Genomic DNA, 18,412 nt, shown 5'->3' on the forward strand with positions numbered 1-18,412 from the left:
CGCATGAAACCATTGAATCGGCGCATTCTTCCCACAGAAGGCAAAAGGGAAGAGGTTTTACGATACAGTCAGAATCACAGCGGTTTGGTTTTGATTCACCTTTAATTCTCTCCGCACACACACACACACACACACACATACACACACACAAACACACCGCTTCACAATTACAGTATATTAGGCTACAGTACGCTCTTTTTTACTCATCAGTTTTACAGATCCTCGGAATAATGAGGATTTGCCAAACTGATGACTATAATTAGTAATTATAGTCATTAGCTGTCACATTTATCTCTAGAAGGGATCTGTTCGGATCTCTCGATGCCCCTCCCATAGCGTTCTTGTTTGTCACATTGGTTTTAGGATCAAGTGTCCTGGCCAGGTACTTTTATTGTGGGAGCAGGGTGTCCGTGCGTCGGCTGAGCTGTGAGCATGGACCTATTAAAGGCTGTGAGGCCCCCCACGGTTTGTCCTGGAGAAGTGCGACATCATTTCCTCAAGCCTTTGCTTCGACTTCCCTTTGTACTGGAAATAAAAGAAAGGATGAACTTCATTAATGTCAACGTTTAAAACAGCCTAAATATAAAATGCTATTATTAGAGTTAAACAAGGCTAATGCTACTACAATTAGTAATTAATAACCTGTTTTAGTTCTTTACAAACAAATGTATAATTTAATATCCTGAAAGCATTATAGTAATTTGTGCAGTGGTAAAATAATACACCAAGTTTATGTAGCAAATTTCTAGTAGAATAAATTAATCCTTGTAGCATTATTTGCATATTGTTTCCCAGATGTTATCTCACCATTTTATCCTACTTAGATCACTGATTATGCTCTGAGCGGCAATGAGTTTGTAATCATTCCAGATTCTTTTTTAGATCATTACTGTGTTACTTATTAATATAGCCTGACTGAACTTTGTGAAATTGAAGACGCACAGCAGTTGAACCTTATTAACAGGGTGAGCACTCTGATCTCAGTGAGTGTAACACCAGAGTGGACAGCCTGCATACTGTAAATCTCTGAGGCTCTGCAGGGACTTATGTCTCTCCCTCTTCTTATTCTCTCTTTTTCTCTCCCACACTCTCCTTCTCTTCTCTCTCTTTCTCTTCTTTCTCCCTCTCTCGGTTTCTCTCTCTCTCTCTCTCCCTCTTCTCTTCTTTCTCTCTCTCTCTCTCTCTCTCTCTCTCTCTCTCTCTCTCTCTCTCTCTCTCTCTCTTTCTCTCTCTCTCTCTCTCTCTCTCTCTCTCTCTCTCTCTGGGCTGCATCGCTCCAGCCTGACATCACCTTGTTGTTTATGGAGCTCTCAGCTGTTGTTGTACCCCACCCTCATCCGTCACGCCTTCCTCCCCCCCCCCCCCCCCCCCCGCCCTGTGTACATCCTAGGGGGGCGTGCCCGGGTCTGTACCCTCCTGCTGATCCCTTAGATACCGGCGGCCTGTCTCCCTGCCCCCGTTTGCAGCAGCCAGGCCGTGGTTCTCTGGGGGATCATCAGGAAATAGCTGCCTTCATATCGCCAACGCCGCCAACAGCTGGCCCCCCTCCTGTGACCCCACCACCTCCCCTCCTCCGTACGAGGGGCTGTCTGTGGGAGGGAGGGGGGGGGGGGGGGTCTGTGGTTGTTCAATAGCAGGGTGATCCTCTTCTGTGTGTAAGTTGATGTATGGGGATAAGGGGCTATCTTAGTGGTCTGTGTTCCCTGGCAGGAGGGGGACTGAGGTGCTCCCGCGGGCTGGGTTTCTATCTGTACCTCAACATTCACTTTTTACATCTGGGCCAATCCACGACGGGTCACATGTTATACCTCTATGCTGTGATTATGACAATCATCACTTTGATTGTCATCATTTTTGGTATGGTGATTACCTGTGTGTGTGTGTGTGTGTGTGTGTGTGTGTGTGTGTGTGTGTGTGTGTGTGTGCGTGTGTGAGAGATGAAATACACTTACACTTTTTGATGGTCACTGACTCTGTTTCTCAGAACAGTCACCTGAGGGAGAGGGAGAAAGGGTGAGAAATAGAGAGAGAGGGTGTGTTGTAGAGGGAAGGAAAGAGGGTGAGGGAAGGAGAAAGGGTTAGGAAGGAGAGAGGGTAAGGGAGAGGGTTTCAGGGTTGGAGAGGGGGTGAGAGAAAGATGTGGTGCGATATGGTTTATTTTTGTGCAAGCATGCATGTACTTGGTCGAGTGTATTTTTGCTCATGCTTTGTTGTGTGAGTGTGAGTGTGTGTACATGCCCCCCATGCATAAAATTAATAGTGTTTGTGTGTTTGCGATGGTTCTCTAGTTAAAATGCCATGCACATGTCATCTTCTATCTGATTTATCATGTCTATGCAGTGTGTATTCATTGATTCATTAGTGTAGATGGATCTGTAGTTCAATGCCAGCTGCAATATATCTTCCTCTTGATTAATAATGTGCTTTACCTATGTGTGTGTTTGTGCACATTGGCTGGTGCGTGCGTACGTGTGCGTGTGTGTGTGTGTGCGTGCATGTGTGTGAATGTATGCGCACCGATCTAATTGTCAGAGTAATGCATGGCTTCTGCTATCCGTCATCCATTTTGTGAGCACCTATTAGCCAAAGCCGTGTGTGTGCAGGGCACGGAATTTCCCATCCGGAGTGTCAATCAATCCTCAGCCGTTACCTCATACTTCTGCCGGGAGAATTTATACTGGAGGTCAAACTTCTCCGCCTCCAGCTGGTGCATCCACTCCCACAGCTCCTCAGCCTTCTCCCTGGGGGAGGGGGGGGGGGGGGGGGTGGAGGTCAGAGGTCAGAGAGCCTAAATACCAGTACCTGACAGCATTGAAGGTGCTTTCAGGTACGTATTTTGAGTGTCGTCAAGATAGATTTGAAAATAAACAACACCATGAATCTCCCGTCCCTTGTGACGTGCCACACCTGGCCATTGAGTAGTTTATCGTAACTCATCTCGTGCCGTGCTTCAACTCGTGCCATCCTTCGTTGTCAAGGCGACACCCCAGGGATGTCGCCGTGACAACGAAGCACGTCAAGAGATTGCGACAAGCGCTTCTTCAACCAGGTGACGAATCACTAAGCCGCTTCTAGCGAATTACTGTCAAATTAGAGCTCTTCCCTCGAACCAATGGCACAGGGGCTGGCTTAACAATATAAATACAAAACGTGCCCAACAGTTGCGATGAATGTTACATTAGTCACCTATTGTTTAGCCCACAGTCATGTGACTCAGTGATACGTGAATACGGCCCGAGCGTTATTCCTCAATATTCCAAAATTCACCTCCTGGGTTCTGTTGCGTAACATTCTCTCTCTCTCTCTCTCTCTCTCTCTCTCTCTCTCTGTCTCTGTCTCTGTCTCTGTCTCTGTCTCTCTCTCTCTCTCTCTCTCTCTGTCTCTGTCTCTCTCTCTCTCTCTCTCTCTCTCTCTCTCTCTCTCTCTCTCTCTCTCTCTCTCTCTCTCTCTCTCTCTCTCTCTCTGTATCTCTGTATCTCTCTCTGTATCTCTCTCTCTCTCTGTATCTCTCTCTCTCTGTATCTCTCTCTCTCTGTATCTCTCTCTCTCTGTATCTCTCTCTCTCTCTCTCTCTCTCTCTCTCTCTCTCCCTCTCTCCCTCTCTCTCTCTGTAGCTCTCCTTCTCTGTATCCTCTCTCTGTATCTCTCTCTCTCTCTCTCTCTCTCTCTCTCTCTCTCTCTCTCTCTCTCTCTCTCTCTCTCTCTAGCTCTCCTTCTCTGTATCCTCTCTATGTATCTCTCTCTCTCTCTCTCTCTCTCTCTCTCTCTCTCTCTCTCTCTCTCTCTCTCTCTCTCTCTCTCTCATATTGTGTTGTCGGCCTGCGGTCTGTGGTAACCTGTTTTGTTGAGTTCGTGACCTGTCCTCAGGTGCCCTTCTCAGCCATTCCAGAGATTCCCTGAGTCTTTCTCACAACTACAAAACCATTATATTCATAAAAACAGAAATGCTAGCTTCCTCTCCAGAATTCCCCCCCTGCGGCTTAGAGTGCACGCCCCCTCCAGCCTTGTCATGAAGCAAAAGCGAGTGAAAACGAATGGCTGATCGGTTAGCTTAGCGGTTAGCTTAGCGGCGTAGCGGCGTAGCGTCTCCGCGGGGGGGTCACCTGAGTCGGTCCTCCTTCAGGTGGTCGATGCTGAGCTCTTTTCTCCGGTCGTTCAGGATCTTCTTCTTCTTCTCGCGCTCCGTGGGCCGTTTGGTGCTGCCCTTGTTCTGGGTCTGAGGGTCAGGACAGAGACAAAGGCAGGGGTCAGAGGTCAAGAGACTGGAGAGGGGTTATGGGTTACCTGCGAGTGTGTGTGTGCTATGTTTGTGTTTGCCTGTGCGTGCGTTGTGTATATGTGTGTCAGTGTCTTTGTGTGTTCGAGTGTGCGTGTGCGTCTGTACATGCATGTGTGCATGTGTGTGTGTGAGTGTGTGCGCCCGTGTGTGTGTGTGCGTGTCTTTGTGTGTTTGCGTGAGTGCGTGCGCATGTGTGTGTGTGTCTTTTTGTGTGTGTGGGTTCTGCGTGCTGTTTGGGTGTGTGTGCGTGTGCAAGCCTTTATGTCTGTGTGTGTCTTTGTGTGTGGGTCAGCGGGCTCCTGTTTCTCTCGGGCTCAGAGTGGAGTGTGTGTAACACAAGGGGTATGTGCACCAGGGAAACTCCATCTAGTGTGTTCAATTTTAAACAGTTGACGTAAGAATTCGGTAATACCGTATTTGTGAGTCTGGGTGAGGTCAGGGTGGGTGGTGTATTGGTGGGTGGTGTATTGGTGGGTGGTGTCTGGGTGGGTGGTGTCTGGGTGGGTGTTTAGATCTCTCCCACTGACAATTCCGGGGCAAGGTTTGAGTCCCTCCCCTCTGACGTCAGCCAATCGGCTGTAAGGAAATTACAATACCAACAAGCGTGCTAGCGATTGTTTTGTCTACGGGTTCTGCCGGGGCGGGCTGTGAGTGACTCCTAGTCGTCTGGTTTTGACCTCTCTGCTGTCAGCAGACTCTCTGCAGGCATCGTTGCGCAAGATTCTCCTGATCCAAACCCTGCTTACTCACTAAGCATCTCTCGAAATTCTGTCGAAGTGCATTAGCGCGTGAGGTATGCGGTCTCGCTGAGACTAATTGAGATGAGGCTGACTCATCTCTGTGATGAATAACGTGAACACTTGCGTCGTCTTGGTGACGGCGCGACCGCGCCGCCTGCGTTGGGGGGAAAGTGGCCGACGGGTTCACCTTGTATCCCAAGCTGAGGCTGCCCAGGATCTTCTTCTTTTTGTCGTCGTCCGCCGCCTTTTTCTTGGCCTCCTCTTCCTCCTTCCTCGTTCTCTCCTCCTGGGGACAACAAAGAGGGTGTTTGTCACGGGAACCATGGGGCATGAATCCAGGGAACTGTCACCCTTCTGGGGAATCTTAAGCCTTAACCGTGTGACTAACCGCTCTCTGGGCACGGTGACTAACCAGGCTCTGGGCACGGTGACTAACCAGTCTCTGGGCACGGTGACTAACCAGTCTCTGGGCACGGTGACTAACCAGTCTCTGGGCACATCGACTAACCAGGCTCTGGGCACGGTGACTAACCAGTCTCTGGGCACGGTGAGCGAACAGCTCAGTCACCCCAGCGTGTCTGGACAGCGTCTGAGATGAAGGTCACAGCGCAGGCAGCGGCGTGTGAATCGGTTGACGACACTCACCGCCATTTTGTTCTGACGCTCCTTCTCCCGCTCGGCTCGGACCTTCATCTGTTCCGCTCGCTCCGAACGCCGCTTGTCCTGATCGATTAAATTAAATGGTATTTTGTATGGCCCTTAATCACAGGTAGGGTCTCAAAGGTCTCCACAGGCCATATGTTTATGACACCCCCCTGACCCAAGGAGGTCATCTGGAGAAGGACGGCAGAGTGGGGATCCCTCCTTCCAGGGATGTTCAGGAATGCAATGGGTGCCATCATTGACATGCATACATAATTCAGATATAGATCGAATGAAAGACCAGATTTCTAAGAGTTAAAACGAAGCAATCACTAGTAAAAACCAGAAACGGGTCTAAGGATACATAATCCAAACCAAGCAAGCACTGGTAATCACAGAAGAGGTCTCACGATGCGGTCTGTGAGCCCCTGCAGCTCCTCCTCTTCCTTCTTGCGGCCCTCGAAGTGCGCCCCGATCAGCGTCTGCAGCTCGTTCAGGTCCTTCTCCATGCGCTTGCGGTGGATGTCCTGCAGTCAGGCCCCAGAACCACACGTCAGTAACCTTTTCATCCACAGCGACGAAAGGGCTGATTATGGTTCCACGTTTGCGCAACGCAATGACCACGCAGACGCTTCGACGCAGTCGTGAATCGTCATGGTTCTGCGTCGGGCTTTAGTGAGCGGACCAATCACAGCCCCTGGCTGCTGCGTCGCCGCGGTGGAAGGTTACAATTTGTGGGAGGCGCACGTCAGGCCCTCGCGGTGGACTCAAGGAGGGTCTGCAAGGACATAACGGGTCCGTAACCCCCTTTGCGTGGCGTGAACGTGGGACCATAATCAGCCCTTAAGACTTCCAAAGAATACCTTCCGTAGCCGTATGAGTCATAAAAACATAATTCAGTGTGATTGATATTACTCCACAAACAGTGACAGTAAACGTATCACGTTTCAAAGTCCACAACAATAGTACTGTTCCACACAGTACATCCACCAGAGCTAAATATAGACAAATCGGTAAATCAAATGCTATCATACTGAAAGCCAAAGCCCTACAGCTGTGGCACAACTACGGTGAGGTGGATTGCGGCGGCTCACATCGAAGTCCACCTTCTCCCCGTCTGGGATCTTTGGAGCTGCAAGGCCCGGAACGAAGCCTGGTCTGGAGTAGAGGGACACATGAGAATACGCCCTCCTTCAGCGGAGACTCATCACAGGAAACAGAGGCTTCGTAGGGTACTTACTTCTTGGGCCGGGTCTCCTCTGTGAGCAGAGACAGGCAGAGAAACAGAACATGGGTTAAGTTCAGTGGTGAACGATGGAATAACAATTATATCTATGCATTTTTTTATCCATCTCTCCATACCTCCTTCTTCTTGCTCCTCACCAGCATCTGATGAAAAGAAAGTTATTGGTAAGTATATTAGGTATTGTTGAGCATATTAGCTCTTGTTGGTTCTTGCTGATTTATATTGTAAGTATTGAAGTGCCAGAAGTCCAGAGAATATGCTTTATGTTAATGTAAGTGTATTTTTTCATCCATCGTCTGTCTTGTGAAGTTGTCCTACCTAAGACACACGGGTTTAAACTCGCTCTGCCTTTACAATGGTACAGCTGTGGCCAGCACACCAATATGTAGACAAACAGCATGTTGTACCAGCAACACACCGCAGTAAACATGCATCTGTGGTTGCTTGGCTGTGTTGTTTTGTCAGTCATTTCTTGTTTAGGTATGAGCTAAGTACCGCAGTAGTATGTGCTTTTGAAGTTCAGCACAATTTAGTCTTAATCGGCCAGAGTTATTTATTCTCCTCCAGATTGTGAATATGAACATGGATAACGCCCTCGGTGCGTGACAACGTTGTATTATTTGTCTAGCAGGGACTAATGTCGTCTCACGATTGCACAACTCGAGACCGACTCGAGAGGCCGTGGTTCAAATGTACGAGGGCATGTCGGTGACCCAGGGGCCACACAGATAGTGACGGTGGATGAGGCGTTGGCTCTCAACAATGGGATTAGGGTGGGGCCCTTACCTTGGCTGGGTTCCTCCTGTTCCTCCTGGCTCCCTGCCAGTTTCAAGGAGGAACAAGCAGAGCTGTCCCGAGACGGAGCCAGCCTGTTTTGTTTTCTAAACACGGTATTAACGCGCCCAAAGCTTACCATTGTGAGTTTCCCCGTCTGGGATTACATATATGCATTCTGTTGTGCGTGATTTCGTCAGTTAGTTCAGCTTTCCCTGGATGATTATATAAAGAAGTTTAAGTATGTGTGCATAAGTGTGTAGCTGGCGGCCTTGTTTGTTTTGTGGTGTATGTACAACTGTATGATTTATATATCACTGATATTTTTAGACTGATGGTTTCTTCTTCCTAGAGAGCCTGACATTTTCTATTGCTCTTAAACAGACTTGAATCACTGTTTATTGTGTCATATGACTACATTTGGCAAACGTTACATAATCTAATAATCCATACACAGTATTATGAATGGATTATCAATGTTCATTGATATTATCGACACACGGATGAGCAGTGAGACGTTACTCAATCACAAACACCGCTGCTTCCACGGTTGGCTTGAAGTTAGCAAACAGCAGTTCAAGCATTTTCACTTATTTTGACATGCAGAACGTTGTTAGCGTAAGCGCAACTACCTTCTACCTCTTCTGCCATCTCATCTACAAACGCTTCCTCCCCCCTCTCCTCCTCCTCCTCCTCCACCATCTCCTCCTCCTCCACCTCCTCCTCCTCCTCCTCCTCTTCTGTGCAAAGCAAGCATTCAGGGTCAGCAGAGGTCAGAGAGAGCAGTTAAATACGAGACACGCATCACTCAATGTAATGCAGGATTGCAGATGAGTGCCGTTTGGTGTTTTTGGTCGGCCAGCATTATATGCATCCACAAAGGTTGTTTTACGTACGTATAAACAATCATGATGTAAAAAAAAAATCGTAATGTAATTAACTAAATTGTATATAGTGTTGCAATAGTATTGTAATACCAAGTAATAATTATTAATAGTAATAATAATAATTATTACTATTAATAAGTAATTAAGAATGCTTTGAACAATGTTCCCTAACAATATTTAAACAAAGAGTGTATATAATGCGGACCATTTCCACTAATTCAACGAAGCATTGGTTCCTGCTACCTTGTCATTGACACATTGAAATATGTGATTGATTAGCGTGTGTTATTTATAAACTTCCAGTTCCTACTCAGCGTGTTTCTACAGATTTCAGTTTCAAAGAATGTGATCCTTTGAGTGCGAGTTCTGGCCAGTGCTCTCTGGTGTCAATAGACCAGGATCACACTGCAGGCCTCTTCTCCTCTCCTCTCTGTACTAGAAAGGGTAGCGCAACCTGAATTTGAATCACTTTAAAACTCCCCTACAGTAATACACCTTTCTGGTCTCACTGGCTTCCCCGAGGTGCTCTGGTGGGAACAGACTGACCTATATCGGGCTGTTGGACGAACTCTAGTATGCGCAGGCAGACAGGTGCCGCTTTGATTCAGAGCTCTACCACGCTGAACCGCGACCCCAGCGGAAAACGCACACAAAGCAGGGGGGAGGAAGGATGGATAATAGTCCTATTCGTCCATGAAACCCGATGCACCTCAGAGGTGAATGGCGCCTCCGGTGGAGCGATCACAGGGAGAATACGCCTCGAGTTCAAGAATGTAGGCCTACTCAGGGAGGAAAAATGTAAATTACGTTTGGCCTATGGCCTTTTGAGGCCAAAGCTAGAATAATTATCCTCTGTCTAGGGTTGGACAAGGGTTGTTTATGACATATTAACCATTAAATATGTATATGAAAGAATTTTTTTGTATTATCACAATTTTATATTATTGTTGTAAGTCAATGACAAAGCAGCATATTAAGAAGCCTATATATTCAGCATTTATATTTGATATAGGCCTATATAGTCATACAAAGCCTATATATTAAGCATATATATGTTTATATATGTATGTGTAAAATAATAATTAGATATTTAATGTGTATATATATATATATATATATATATTGTAGCCTTCATACCGCCAATAATATCTTAAATGTCTGACCACATGCATTATAATGAGTCGAATATCAGCATTGGTTGTAAAGTGCATAGAAGCAAATTCATGCAAACACAGCCTTGTATACAAATTGACACTGCATTAATATAACATTCAAAAATATGCATCTTATTTGCATGTTTCCATGGACAGAATGCAAACCAAGACCACAGACTGTGCTGAACTCAATGCCTGTGTCAACTGTGAATATGTATTTCATCCGTCAATTCCCAAAATGGACTTACCTTGTTCGTCCCTGTAAGAAGACAGCAGATTCAAGTATTATTATATTTACATTCACATTTATATTTAGGCGCTTAGCAGACTTGCATTAAGTACATTTGTCAGAAGAAAGAGAAACAATATATCTCTGTGGGTACAGTAAGGATGTTCATAGAACCAAGTGCCAAGCACTAACAATTGTTAGGTCAACCAGACTCTTATATTGTATCATGCCTATTAGCTAGTTTTTTTTATCCGTATCTATAAAACCTATTGGCAGTATTCTAAACATACACGGTCGAGAAAGATTCAAGGTACTCACTCGCGGGCCATGTCCTCAGTGTCAGACATGATGGCGGTCTATGTCAGAAGAACTACAACATCAAAATCAAATCAATAACAATAACACCATCAGCACCCCCGACACATGTACCGTACGACAGAGTGCTGAACTGCCCCGAGCCTTACCAGTGGGTGTGATGTGCCCTGGATGCAGAGACTCAATGGGGCAATAAGTTTGGGCCCCTGTTGAGCGGCTGCTCTAAGCTTTTAAACCAGAGGTGGATCACATGGTGGTAAGCTGGACATGTTTACAATGGGGTGGGCACATACCTGCAAACAGATGGCGGCTGGCACTAGAGGGGACATGGAGACCGAGACGTCCCCCTGGACGTGGACTATAGGGGGTCTATTTTTACAGGACAGACTCTGGACCACGACGAGCCGGGGATTAGAGGAACAAAAAGGGTTGAGGTTCCCCCGCTCCCCGGACAGACGTGGGGAACGGGTTAAAGATAGGTTCAGGTGAGCACGTGCACTGGTGCATCCGCTCACACCGTGTATGGGATGCACAGCGTGCGCAGTACACACACACACACACACACACGCGAGTGCACACACACACGCACACAAACACACACACAGGTTTGCACGCACACACAAACACACACATGCACGTTCCCTTAGGATAGAAACTCTGACGCCGCCCAACTGTCACTAAAGCACATAAGAATAAATTGTGCATCAAAGGAAGAATAAATTCTGGTGTATTTGTCTGTTTTGCGTAACTCTTTAAATACACTGCAGGTACATGCACAACCCACAACATCAAGGGCCAAACATCACAAACCTAAGACAACACTGGCTCCCAGAGAGAGAGAGAGAGCGAGAGAGAGAGCGAGAGCGAGAGAGAGAGAGAGAGAAAGAGAGAGAGAGAGAGAGAGAGAGAGAGAGAGAGAGAGAGAGTAATTCAAGACCGCACACCCTTTCCAATGGCTCCCTATCTATGGCACTGTCTCGGCTCATATGCGACGGCCCCTGCCATGGGGCAAGAAGCAACCTGCTCGACTGCACCCTTTGCAACCGAGCCCAGCCTTACCTAGCAGTCAACGTTAGCTCCACCGTTAAAAAAGCGAGAGTGTGCCAGGGCTTTTATGGTTAAGTGTGTGTGGGTGTGAGATAAAGGCTTTCTACTTCGTCAGAGCCTCGCCGCGTTGTATGGTTTATTGGCGTGCACTGTCAATAACATTGTTTTCACTTTAAAGATCCGAAAACATCTTCCGACTTTTTATGCGCTGTGAGTTTCAGATATGAGTTCCAAAGCCCAGAGCGGTGGAGGCATGCGTTGACCTGATTCACAATGCAGGTTTTATAGCTGTTTTTTTAATGTTTTTTTTTAATACTGAGTGCAGAATAGGAAGTCAATGGTTTGACTCGATAGCTCTAGGCTGCTCATCAAGCACAAAACCAAGCATTTGTTGTATTTTATTTCATTCAAACAAAGATCAACAGAATTCGGACTTGCAGTCGCTTCTTGTCCACTTATGTTGTAATTGTTGAACTCCTAAGACAATGGTGTTTTGTGGAAGGCGACACAGACGTAGTAATGGACGGTGTATGCCATTTGTGTTGGTCTTTCAGGAATGAAAGATCGTTGGCCCCAAAACGACCCGTTGTTGTTGGGCCCGACTGGGGCCGGATTATACTGAAATACTGCCCCCTAGTGTATACATCTTTCCATGCTGGTTTTGCATTTCTGAATTTCTGTTTTCACCTTCTATCTTTCTTCCATTTGAAACATAAAATGTAAGTCCATTTATAAACAAAGTGCTTTGTGCTATATTTTTACTGTATCAGGCAGGTTAACCAACACAATAAGGTGATGCTGTTTTGCCCTGTATGTCATCAGTTAAATCACGGCTAACATCCTGAAATATCAGCCAGGTTCTGATGCAGTATTTAGAGAACATAGATAGATATCGACTTTAATATTAAGCTTATACACACCAAGACACAGGTCGGAGAAACAAAAAAGCATGTACAATAAAATAGACATTTAGAATTTTTTATTGACTATGCGTGGCAATTAAACAGTAGGATAAGTTTGCCTGGGGAGGAAACCCAGACGTTAATGCTTCTGTAGAAAAACACAGAGCACAGGATTCACTTTGAGACTTTGACACTTTGGATCTTTGAGACTTTGAGACTTTGAAAGAGGGCCGTGCCACACAAAGATTGATTGAGCTCCATGGTTACCCGACCGAACCAGTCCGGGCGTGCCCTGACCGTTGAGTTATGTCATTCACTGGTTGGCTGCGTCGAACATCTTCTTCCTGCCCTCCATGCCTGACATGGCTTCGACGTTCTTCCTCCAGTCGCCCACCTCCGCTGTCTTCTCCTGGAGCACACACACACGGACACGTATGAGAAACCGCACACACACAGAACCACCACACACAGAACCACACATGCATGAGGAACCGCACACACACAGAGCCCCACCACACATATGAGGACTCATACATGCCCGGGACTACACACACACACACACACACACACACACACACACACACACACACACACACACACACACACACGCACACGCACACAGAACCACACACACATAAGGAACCTTACACACACAGAACCACACACACATAAGGAACTTTTTATATTATATATATTATCTTTTATTTCATGATAAATGTTTCATTATCACACATTATATTATCATATTATCATAATCGTTTTGATATTAGACACATTTTATCTTTAGTGTTTTATCAATAGTGTTAAACGATACCATTAATACCATTAGAATATGGGAGGCCCTCTTGGGAATCAACCCCCTAACATATTTTCCTAGCAGGTGCCTTGCTCACCAGTTGAGCTGCACAGGGAAGAGGACCCCTATCCTGTATCGGTGCCTCGATCATGACATTGGCTCATACGCTCTAGGTATTTACCACACCATATCAGTGATTGTAGTTCATAACTTGATTAAATACGACATCAAAGATCTGCTGTGATTGGATGGCCCCTTGATGTGGCGACGGAGCAACGTTTTTTTTCTTATTAATTTAATATCATTTTTGACGCTCTATTGAACCTTCAGTGAACTCTACGTAACGTCGGACAGAGACTTCTATGACTTGATGTCTTTACAGCTTCACCTGTGGCTTATATGATAGCCTGTTACTATCTGATCCATGCACACACAGAGAAGCGCATTGTAAAACATGTCGGACCTTCCCTCCTCAAACACAACGTCGGCTGTGGACGTCCACTGTATAATTCACTGTAAGGGTGAACAGGTTTCTTCCTTATAGCCCTTATAACAATGTATACACAATGCTTTATCGCATCGGCTGGACGCATTACCCTATCACCTGTTTTCTACCGTATTAACTGTAATAATCTGCCCTCTACTGTATAATATTCTGGTGTCTACCGTATTAACTGTAATAGATTCAGGTTTCTACCGTTTTAACTGTCATAGGCCTACTTTTTCTAAGTTTCGAGTTAAGTTTACATTTTCAGCGCCTCCATAGCTAATTGTGATATTCTGGCTTCTACTTGTTGAACTGTAATGTTCTGGTGTTGACAATAATAACTAATATTCTGACGTCTTCTGGCATCTACTGTATAAACTGTAATATTCCGGCCTCTATGTTCTAAATGTAATATTCCGGCGTCTTCCGTATTAACATTTGTAGTATCCCCTTCCGCAGAACATATTTTGCTCAAACTGCCTATTCAATTAAAGGGAAAAAGTTATGGAACTCTCTGCCAGACCACTTGAAACGTCTCCCTACATTTTTCACATTCAAAAGAAACACAGAATTGTGGCTAATTCAGCAACAATCTAGCTCTCATATTAAGTTTTCACCGCTCTCTCTGTCTGTCTTATTTTCTCTTCCATTTATCTCACTTCCATTTTCATTTTCCTATTTTTAATCATGTTAATCTGTATTATCATTTTTAAGTGTTGTGAATTAGCTTTGGCAAAAAACACTATGATGCATACATCAGATGACTGTTTCACACTTATCTATTTTTTTTTTTTATCAGTCCCTATTCAAATTAAACCTAAATCAATAAATAACTGTAATACTCTGGCATCTACCATATTAACTGTAATACTCTGGCGTCTACCTTACTACCTTTAATACTCTGGCGTCTACCCTGTTACCTTTAATACTCTGGCGTCTACCCTGTTACCTTTAATACTCTGGCGTCTACCCTGTTACCTTTAATACTCTGGCGTCTACCCTACTACCTTTAATACTCTGGCGTCTACCCTGTTACCTTTAATACTCTGGCGTCTACCCTACTATCTTTAATACTCTGGCGTCTACCCTGTTACCTTTAATACTCTGGCGTCTACCCTGTTACCTTTAATACTCTGGCGTCTACCCTGTTACCTTTAATACTCTGGCGTCTACCCTGTTACCTTTAATACTTTGGCGTCTACCCTACTACCTTTAAAACTCTGGTGTCTACCCTGTTACCTTTAATACTCTGGCGTCTACCCTACTACCTTTAATACTCTGGCGTCTACCCTGTTACCTTTAATACTCTGGCGTCTACCCTGTTACCTTTAATACTCTGGCGTCTACCCTGTTACCTTTAATACTCTGGCGTCTACCCTACTACCTTTAATACTCTGGCGTCTACCCTGTTACCTTTAATATTCTGGCGTCTACCCTGTTACCTTTAATACTCTGGCGTCTACCCTGTTACCTTTAATACTCTGGCGTCTACCCTGTTATCTTTAATACTCTGGCGTCTACCCTGTTACCTTTAATACTCTGGCGTCTACCCTACTACCTTTAATACTCTGGCGTCTACCCTACTACCTTTAATACTCTGGCGTCTACCCTGTTACCTTTAATACTCTGGCGTCTACCCTGTTACCTTTAATACTCTGGCGTCTACCCTACTACCTTTAATACTCTGGCGTCTACCCTGTTACCTTTAATACTCTGGCGTCTACCCTGTTACCTTTAATACTCTGGCGTCTACCCTGTTACCTTTAATACTCTGGCGTCTACCCTGTTACCTTTAATACTCTGGCGTCTACCCTGTTACCTTTAATACTCTGGCGTCTACCTTGTTACCTTTAATACTCTGGCGTCTACCCTACTACCTTTAATACTCTGGCGTCTACCCTACTACCTTTAATACTCTGGCGTCTACCCTGTTACCTTTAATACTCTGGCGTCTACCCTGTTACCTTTAATACTCTGGCGTCTACCCTGTTACCTTTAATACTCTGGCGTCTACCCTGTTACCTTTAATACTCTGGCGTCTACCCTGTTACCTTTAATACTCTGGCGTCTACCCTGTTACCTTTAATACTCTGGCGTCTACCCTGTTACCTTTAATACTCTGGCGTCTACCCTGTTACCTTTAATACTCTGGCGTCTACCGTATGACCCCTTTCCCCCCTACCTTCTCGGTGTCCTCCTTCTTGACGGACTTGAGGTTGCCCCTGAGGTCCAGGGACACCTTGTGTTTGGAGCCCAGAAGGGACCGCAGGATGGCGTCCGCAGAGACCCTAACCCGCCGCAGGTCGGGCCGTTTGAACTTACCCCGCAGGTCCAGCACCTTGATGTTCAGGTCTTTGATCTGGGGGGGGGGGGGGGGGGGGGGGGGGAGACGGACGGTCAGACGGACACATGCGGTCATCTGCTCCTAGACTTTTTATGATGCCACCATTTTAGTTAATATTACAGCCGTCCACTATTGCACACTCATTTGTATGCATTAAAATATTTATTGTTCTTAGTTGGAAGTTGCCGATAGACACACACGCACACGCACACACACACACACACACTCGCGCACACACACACACACACACACACACACACACACACACACACACACACACACACACACACACACACACACACACACACACACACACACACACACACACACACACACCGTAGCAATTGCCCTGATATAGAGCTCGAAGCTTTCAGGTGTATTGTGTTCGTGTGTGTGTGTGTGTGTGTGTGTACGTGTGTGTGCGTCTGTGTGTGTGTGTGTGTGTGTGTGTGTGTATGCGTGTGTCTGCATGTGTGTGCGTGTGTGCGTGCGTGTGTGTGTGTGCGTGTGTGGGCATGTACTTGCTTCTAGCAGATGAAAAATACCCTCACAGACCCACTACCCATATGAGTATCATATAGAGCCTTCGGTCTTCTACCCCATGTGTCTACATGTACAGCTTCAGTTCAGCCCAGAGGGGGTGTGTCTCTGAGGGGCTGTTCTTCAGGGATATAGCCTCTTCTCTTACCTCTCTGCTGTTGTGCATGACCTTTGCTTCGATGTTGTAGCGTTCCTCGTCCACCACAGTGATTTTGGAGTGGATCTCCTGGCACAGCGCCTGTCGCAAGAGGAAGCAAAGCATGCAAGGGACACCATGTTCAACACGTTTCACTGCACCCTTATCTCGTTGTTTAACTTGTCTTACACTTTTGGATGAATGCTTTCATTGTTGTGAAAGTATGAAAGTGTCAAATACCTGAACGTTATTTCAAGATAGGGTAGGGCAGGTTAGTCTAGTGGCTAGGGTGTTAGTCTCCCAGATGAAAGGTTCTGGGTTCTGGGTTCTACCGGCCAGCCTAGCAGGTCACCTAGCAGGCTCGCCGGTAGATCCCAGAAAAGATAGGGGTTAGGGGCCTCTTGCTCCAAACCATGGTTTGGAGCAATACCTGATCATTAATGACATGATGCTGGAATTTTGTGGGAATTTCTTTGGATAACAGCAGCTGATAAAGGACTAATTAACATCGTCCTTCGGAGGAGACGTAAAACCGAGGTCTTGACTTACTGAGGTCATAAAAGATCCCAGGGCACTTGTCGCAAAGAGTAGGGGTTTCCCCGGTGTCCTGGCCCACCCAGGCTCATTCAATCTGGCCCCCTAATCATCCTCCTGTATAATTGGCTGACTCATTAGTTCCCTTACTCTCCACCTCAAGCTGGTGTGTGGTGAGCGTTCTGGCGCAGATTGGCTGCCGTGCATCACCAAAGTGGGTGCTACACACTGATGGTGGTTATTGAGGTCCCCCCTTCACTGTAAAGCGTCTTTGAGTGTCTCGAAAAGCGCTACATAAAATCAATCCATTATTATGATATAAAAACATACAATAGAGATGTATTTCTCATGAATGAGCAGTAGTCTGCTTCAGATTGAAAAGGTGCATGGATGCGTGCAGTCGCTCACCTGCAGGTCCTCCAGAGACATGCTTCCGGTCTGAAGGGGCGGCGATTTCTCCTCCAGGTACTTTGTCTTCTCCTCCTCCTTCTCCTCCAACTCCTGCTCCAGCTCCTCTGTTGCCCTGGCAACCATCATGCTCTGGAGAAGAGAGGGCAGAGGACCACGTCGTCGTCGTCATCATCATCATCATCATCATCATCCTCTGAGGAACATCGCTCAGGTGTAGTCGTGATGGAGATGTATGGCTCTTCATTGTGTTCTACAAGTGTTCTACACCTGTTTATAGAGCACTAAAAGGGAACCAGGAAACACAGTATTTCCTGGTTTTTTAGTGTCCTTAAAGATTCCAGTAGTGCTCTGGAATGTTCTAGAAACAAGTGTTCTACACTTGTTGATAACAAGTATTCTACATTTGTGCTGTAAAAAACAAGTATAGAATACTCGTTATCAACACAGGTAGAACATTCTAGAGCACGAGAAAGGAACTAGGAAATCCTGAATGTTTCCTGGGTCCTTCCTACTGCTCTAAAATCTCTGCTACTGGATCGTAGATTAAATGTTTCTAATCCTACCTTAAGCATGAGCTTGCGAGATGCAGATATTTTGGGTTTTCTCTATGAAAGAAAAAACAAACAGTGTAGTAAATATAGAACATATACATATAACATATACATATAATCGATTATGTTATATGTATAACATATATAACATATACGTTATGCATACTTATATGTATACATATACATATATGTATACATTACTAATCTTAGCATCACGGTATCACAAATTTAGCGATGTATACTCATGCCTTTGTCTTACCTCAAGTCTGCAAATGGTAACATGTTACATGTAAAACAAAGATGAAACGTATAATTAATGAAAATGATGCGAAAAATAAAATACTTGAGCAGATTGAAACTGATGCTCAAAGCAAAATCAAACATTTGCTTCCAACAGT

The 18,412-nt window shown here is 45.6% G+C and overlaps 2 protein-coding genes across 2 annotated transcripts; both read right to left on the reverse strand.

Annotated features, from left to right (window-relative positions):
* Positions 1–259: 259 nt before the first annotated feature.
* On the reverse strand, positions 260–8,776 carry LOC132470951 (troponin T, cardiac muscle-like). The gene is made up of 12 exons (XM_060069914.1): positions 8,770–8,776; positions 8,314–8,421; positions 7,024–7,050; positions 6,902–6,920; positions 6,756–6,819; positions 6,072–6,188; positions 5,665–5,742; positions 5,207–5,305; positions 4,104–4,216; positions 2,651–2,741; positions 1,953–1,993; positions 260–525 (listed from the first exon to the last, which is right to left on the reverse strand). The coding sequence occupies exons 1-12, from the start codon at positions 8,774–8,776 to the stop codon at positions 489–491; spliced, it is 801 nt and encodes a 266-aa protein (XP_059925897.1). The 3' UTR covers positions 260–488.
* A 2,924-nt stretch (positions 8,777–11,700) lies between these two features.
* Positions 11,701–18,149, reverse strand: LOC132470798 (troponin I, slow skeletal muscle-like). The gene is made up of 5 exons (XM_060069671.1): positions 18,027–18,149; positions 17,461–17,592; positions 16,531–16,620; positions 15,681–15,857; positions 11,701–12,624 (listed from the first exon to the last, which is right to left on the reverse strand). The coding sequence occupies exons 1-5, from the start codon at positions 18,033–18,035 to the stop codon at positions 12,529–12,531; spliced, it is 504 nt and encodes a 167-aa protein (XP_059925654.1). The 5' UTR covers positions 18,036–18,149; the 3' UTR covers positions 11,701–12,528.
* Between the last annotated feature and the right edge of the window lie 263 nt (positions 18,150–18,412).

The sequence above is a fragment of the Gadus macrocephalus genome, chromosome 13 (assembly GCF_031168955.1).
Source record: "Gadus macrocephalus chromosome 13, ASM3116895v1".
NCBI lineage: Eukaryota > Metazoa > Chordata > Actinopteri > Gadiformes > Gadidae > Gadus > Gadus macrocephalus.

What these genes read in the sequence shown, in the direction of transcription:
- LOC132470798 (XM_060069671.1), bottom strand. An exon ending in TGTCTCTGGAGGACCTGCAG is followed by an intron (nt 16,621 to 17,460) that starts GTGAGCGACTGC and finishes CTCTTGCGACAG; the next exon opens with GCGCTGTGCCAGGAGATCCA. An exon ending in TCATGCACAACAGCAGAGAG is followed by an intron (nt 15,858 to 16,530) that starts GTAAGAGAAGAG and finishes CCCCCCCCCCAG; the next exon opens with ATCAAAGACCTGAACATCAA.
- LOC132470951 (XM_060069914.1), bottom strand. An exon ending in GGGAGAAGGTGGACTTCGAT is followed by an intron (nt 6,189 to 6,755) that starts GTGAGCCGCCGC and finishes GCCTGACTGCAG; the next exon opens with GACATCCACCGCAAGCGCAT. An exon ending in AGGGGCTCACAGACCGCATC is followed by an intron (nt 5,743 to 6,071) that starts GTGAGACCTCTT and finishes TTAATCGATCAG; the next exon opens with GACAAGCGGCGTTCGGAGCG.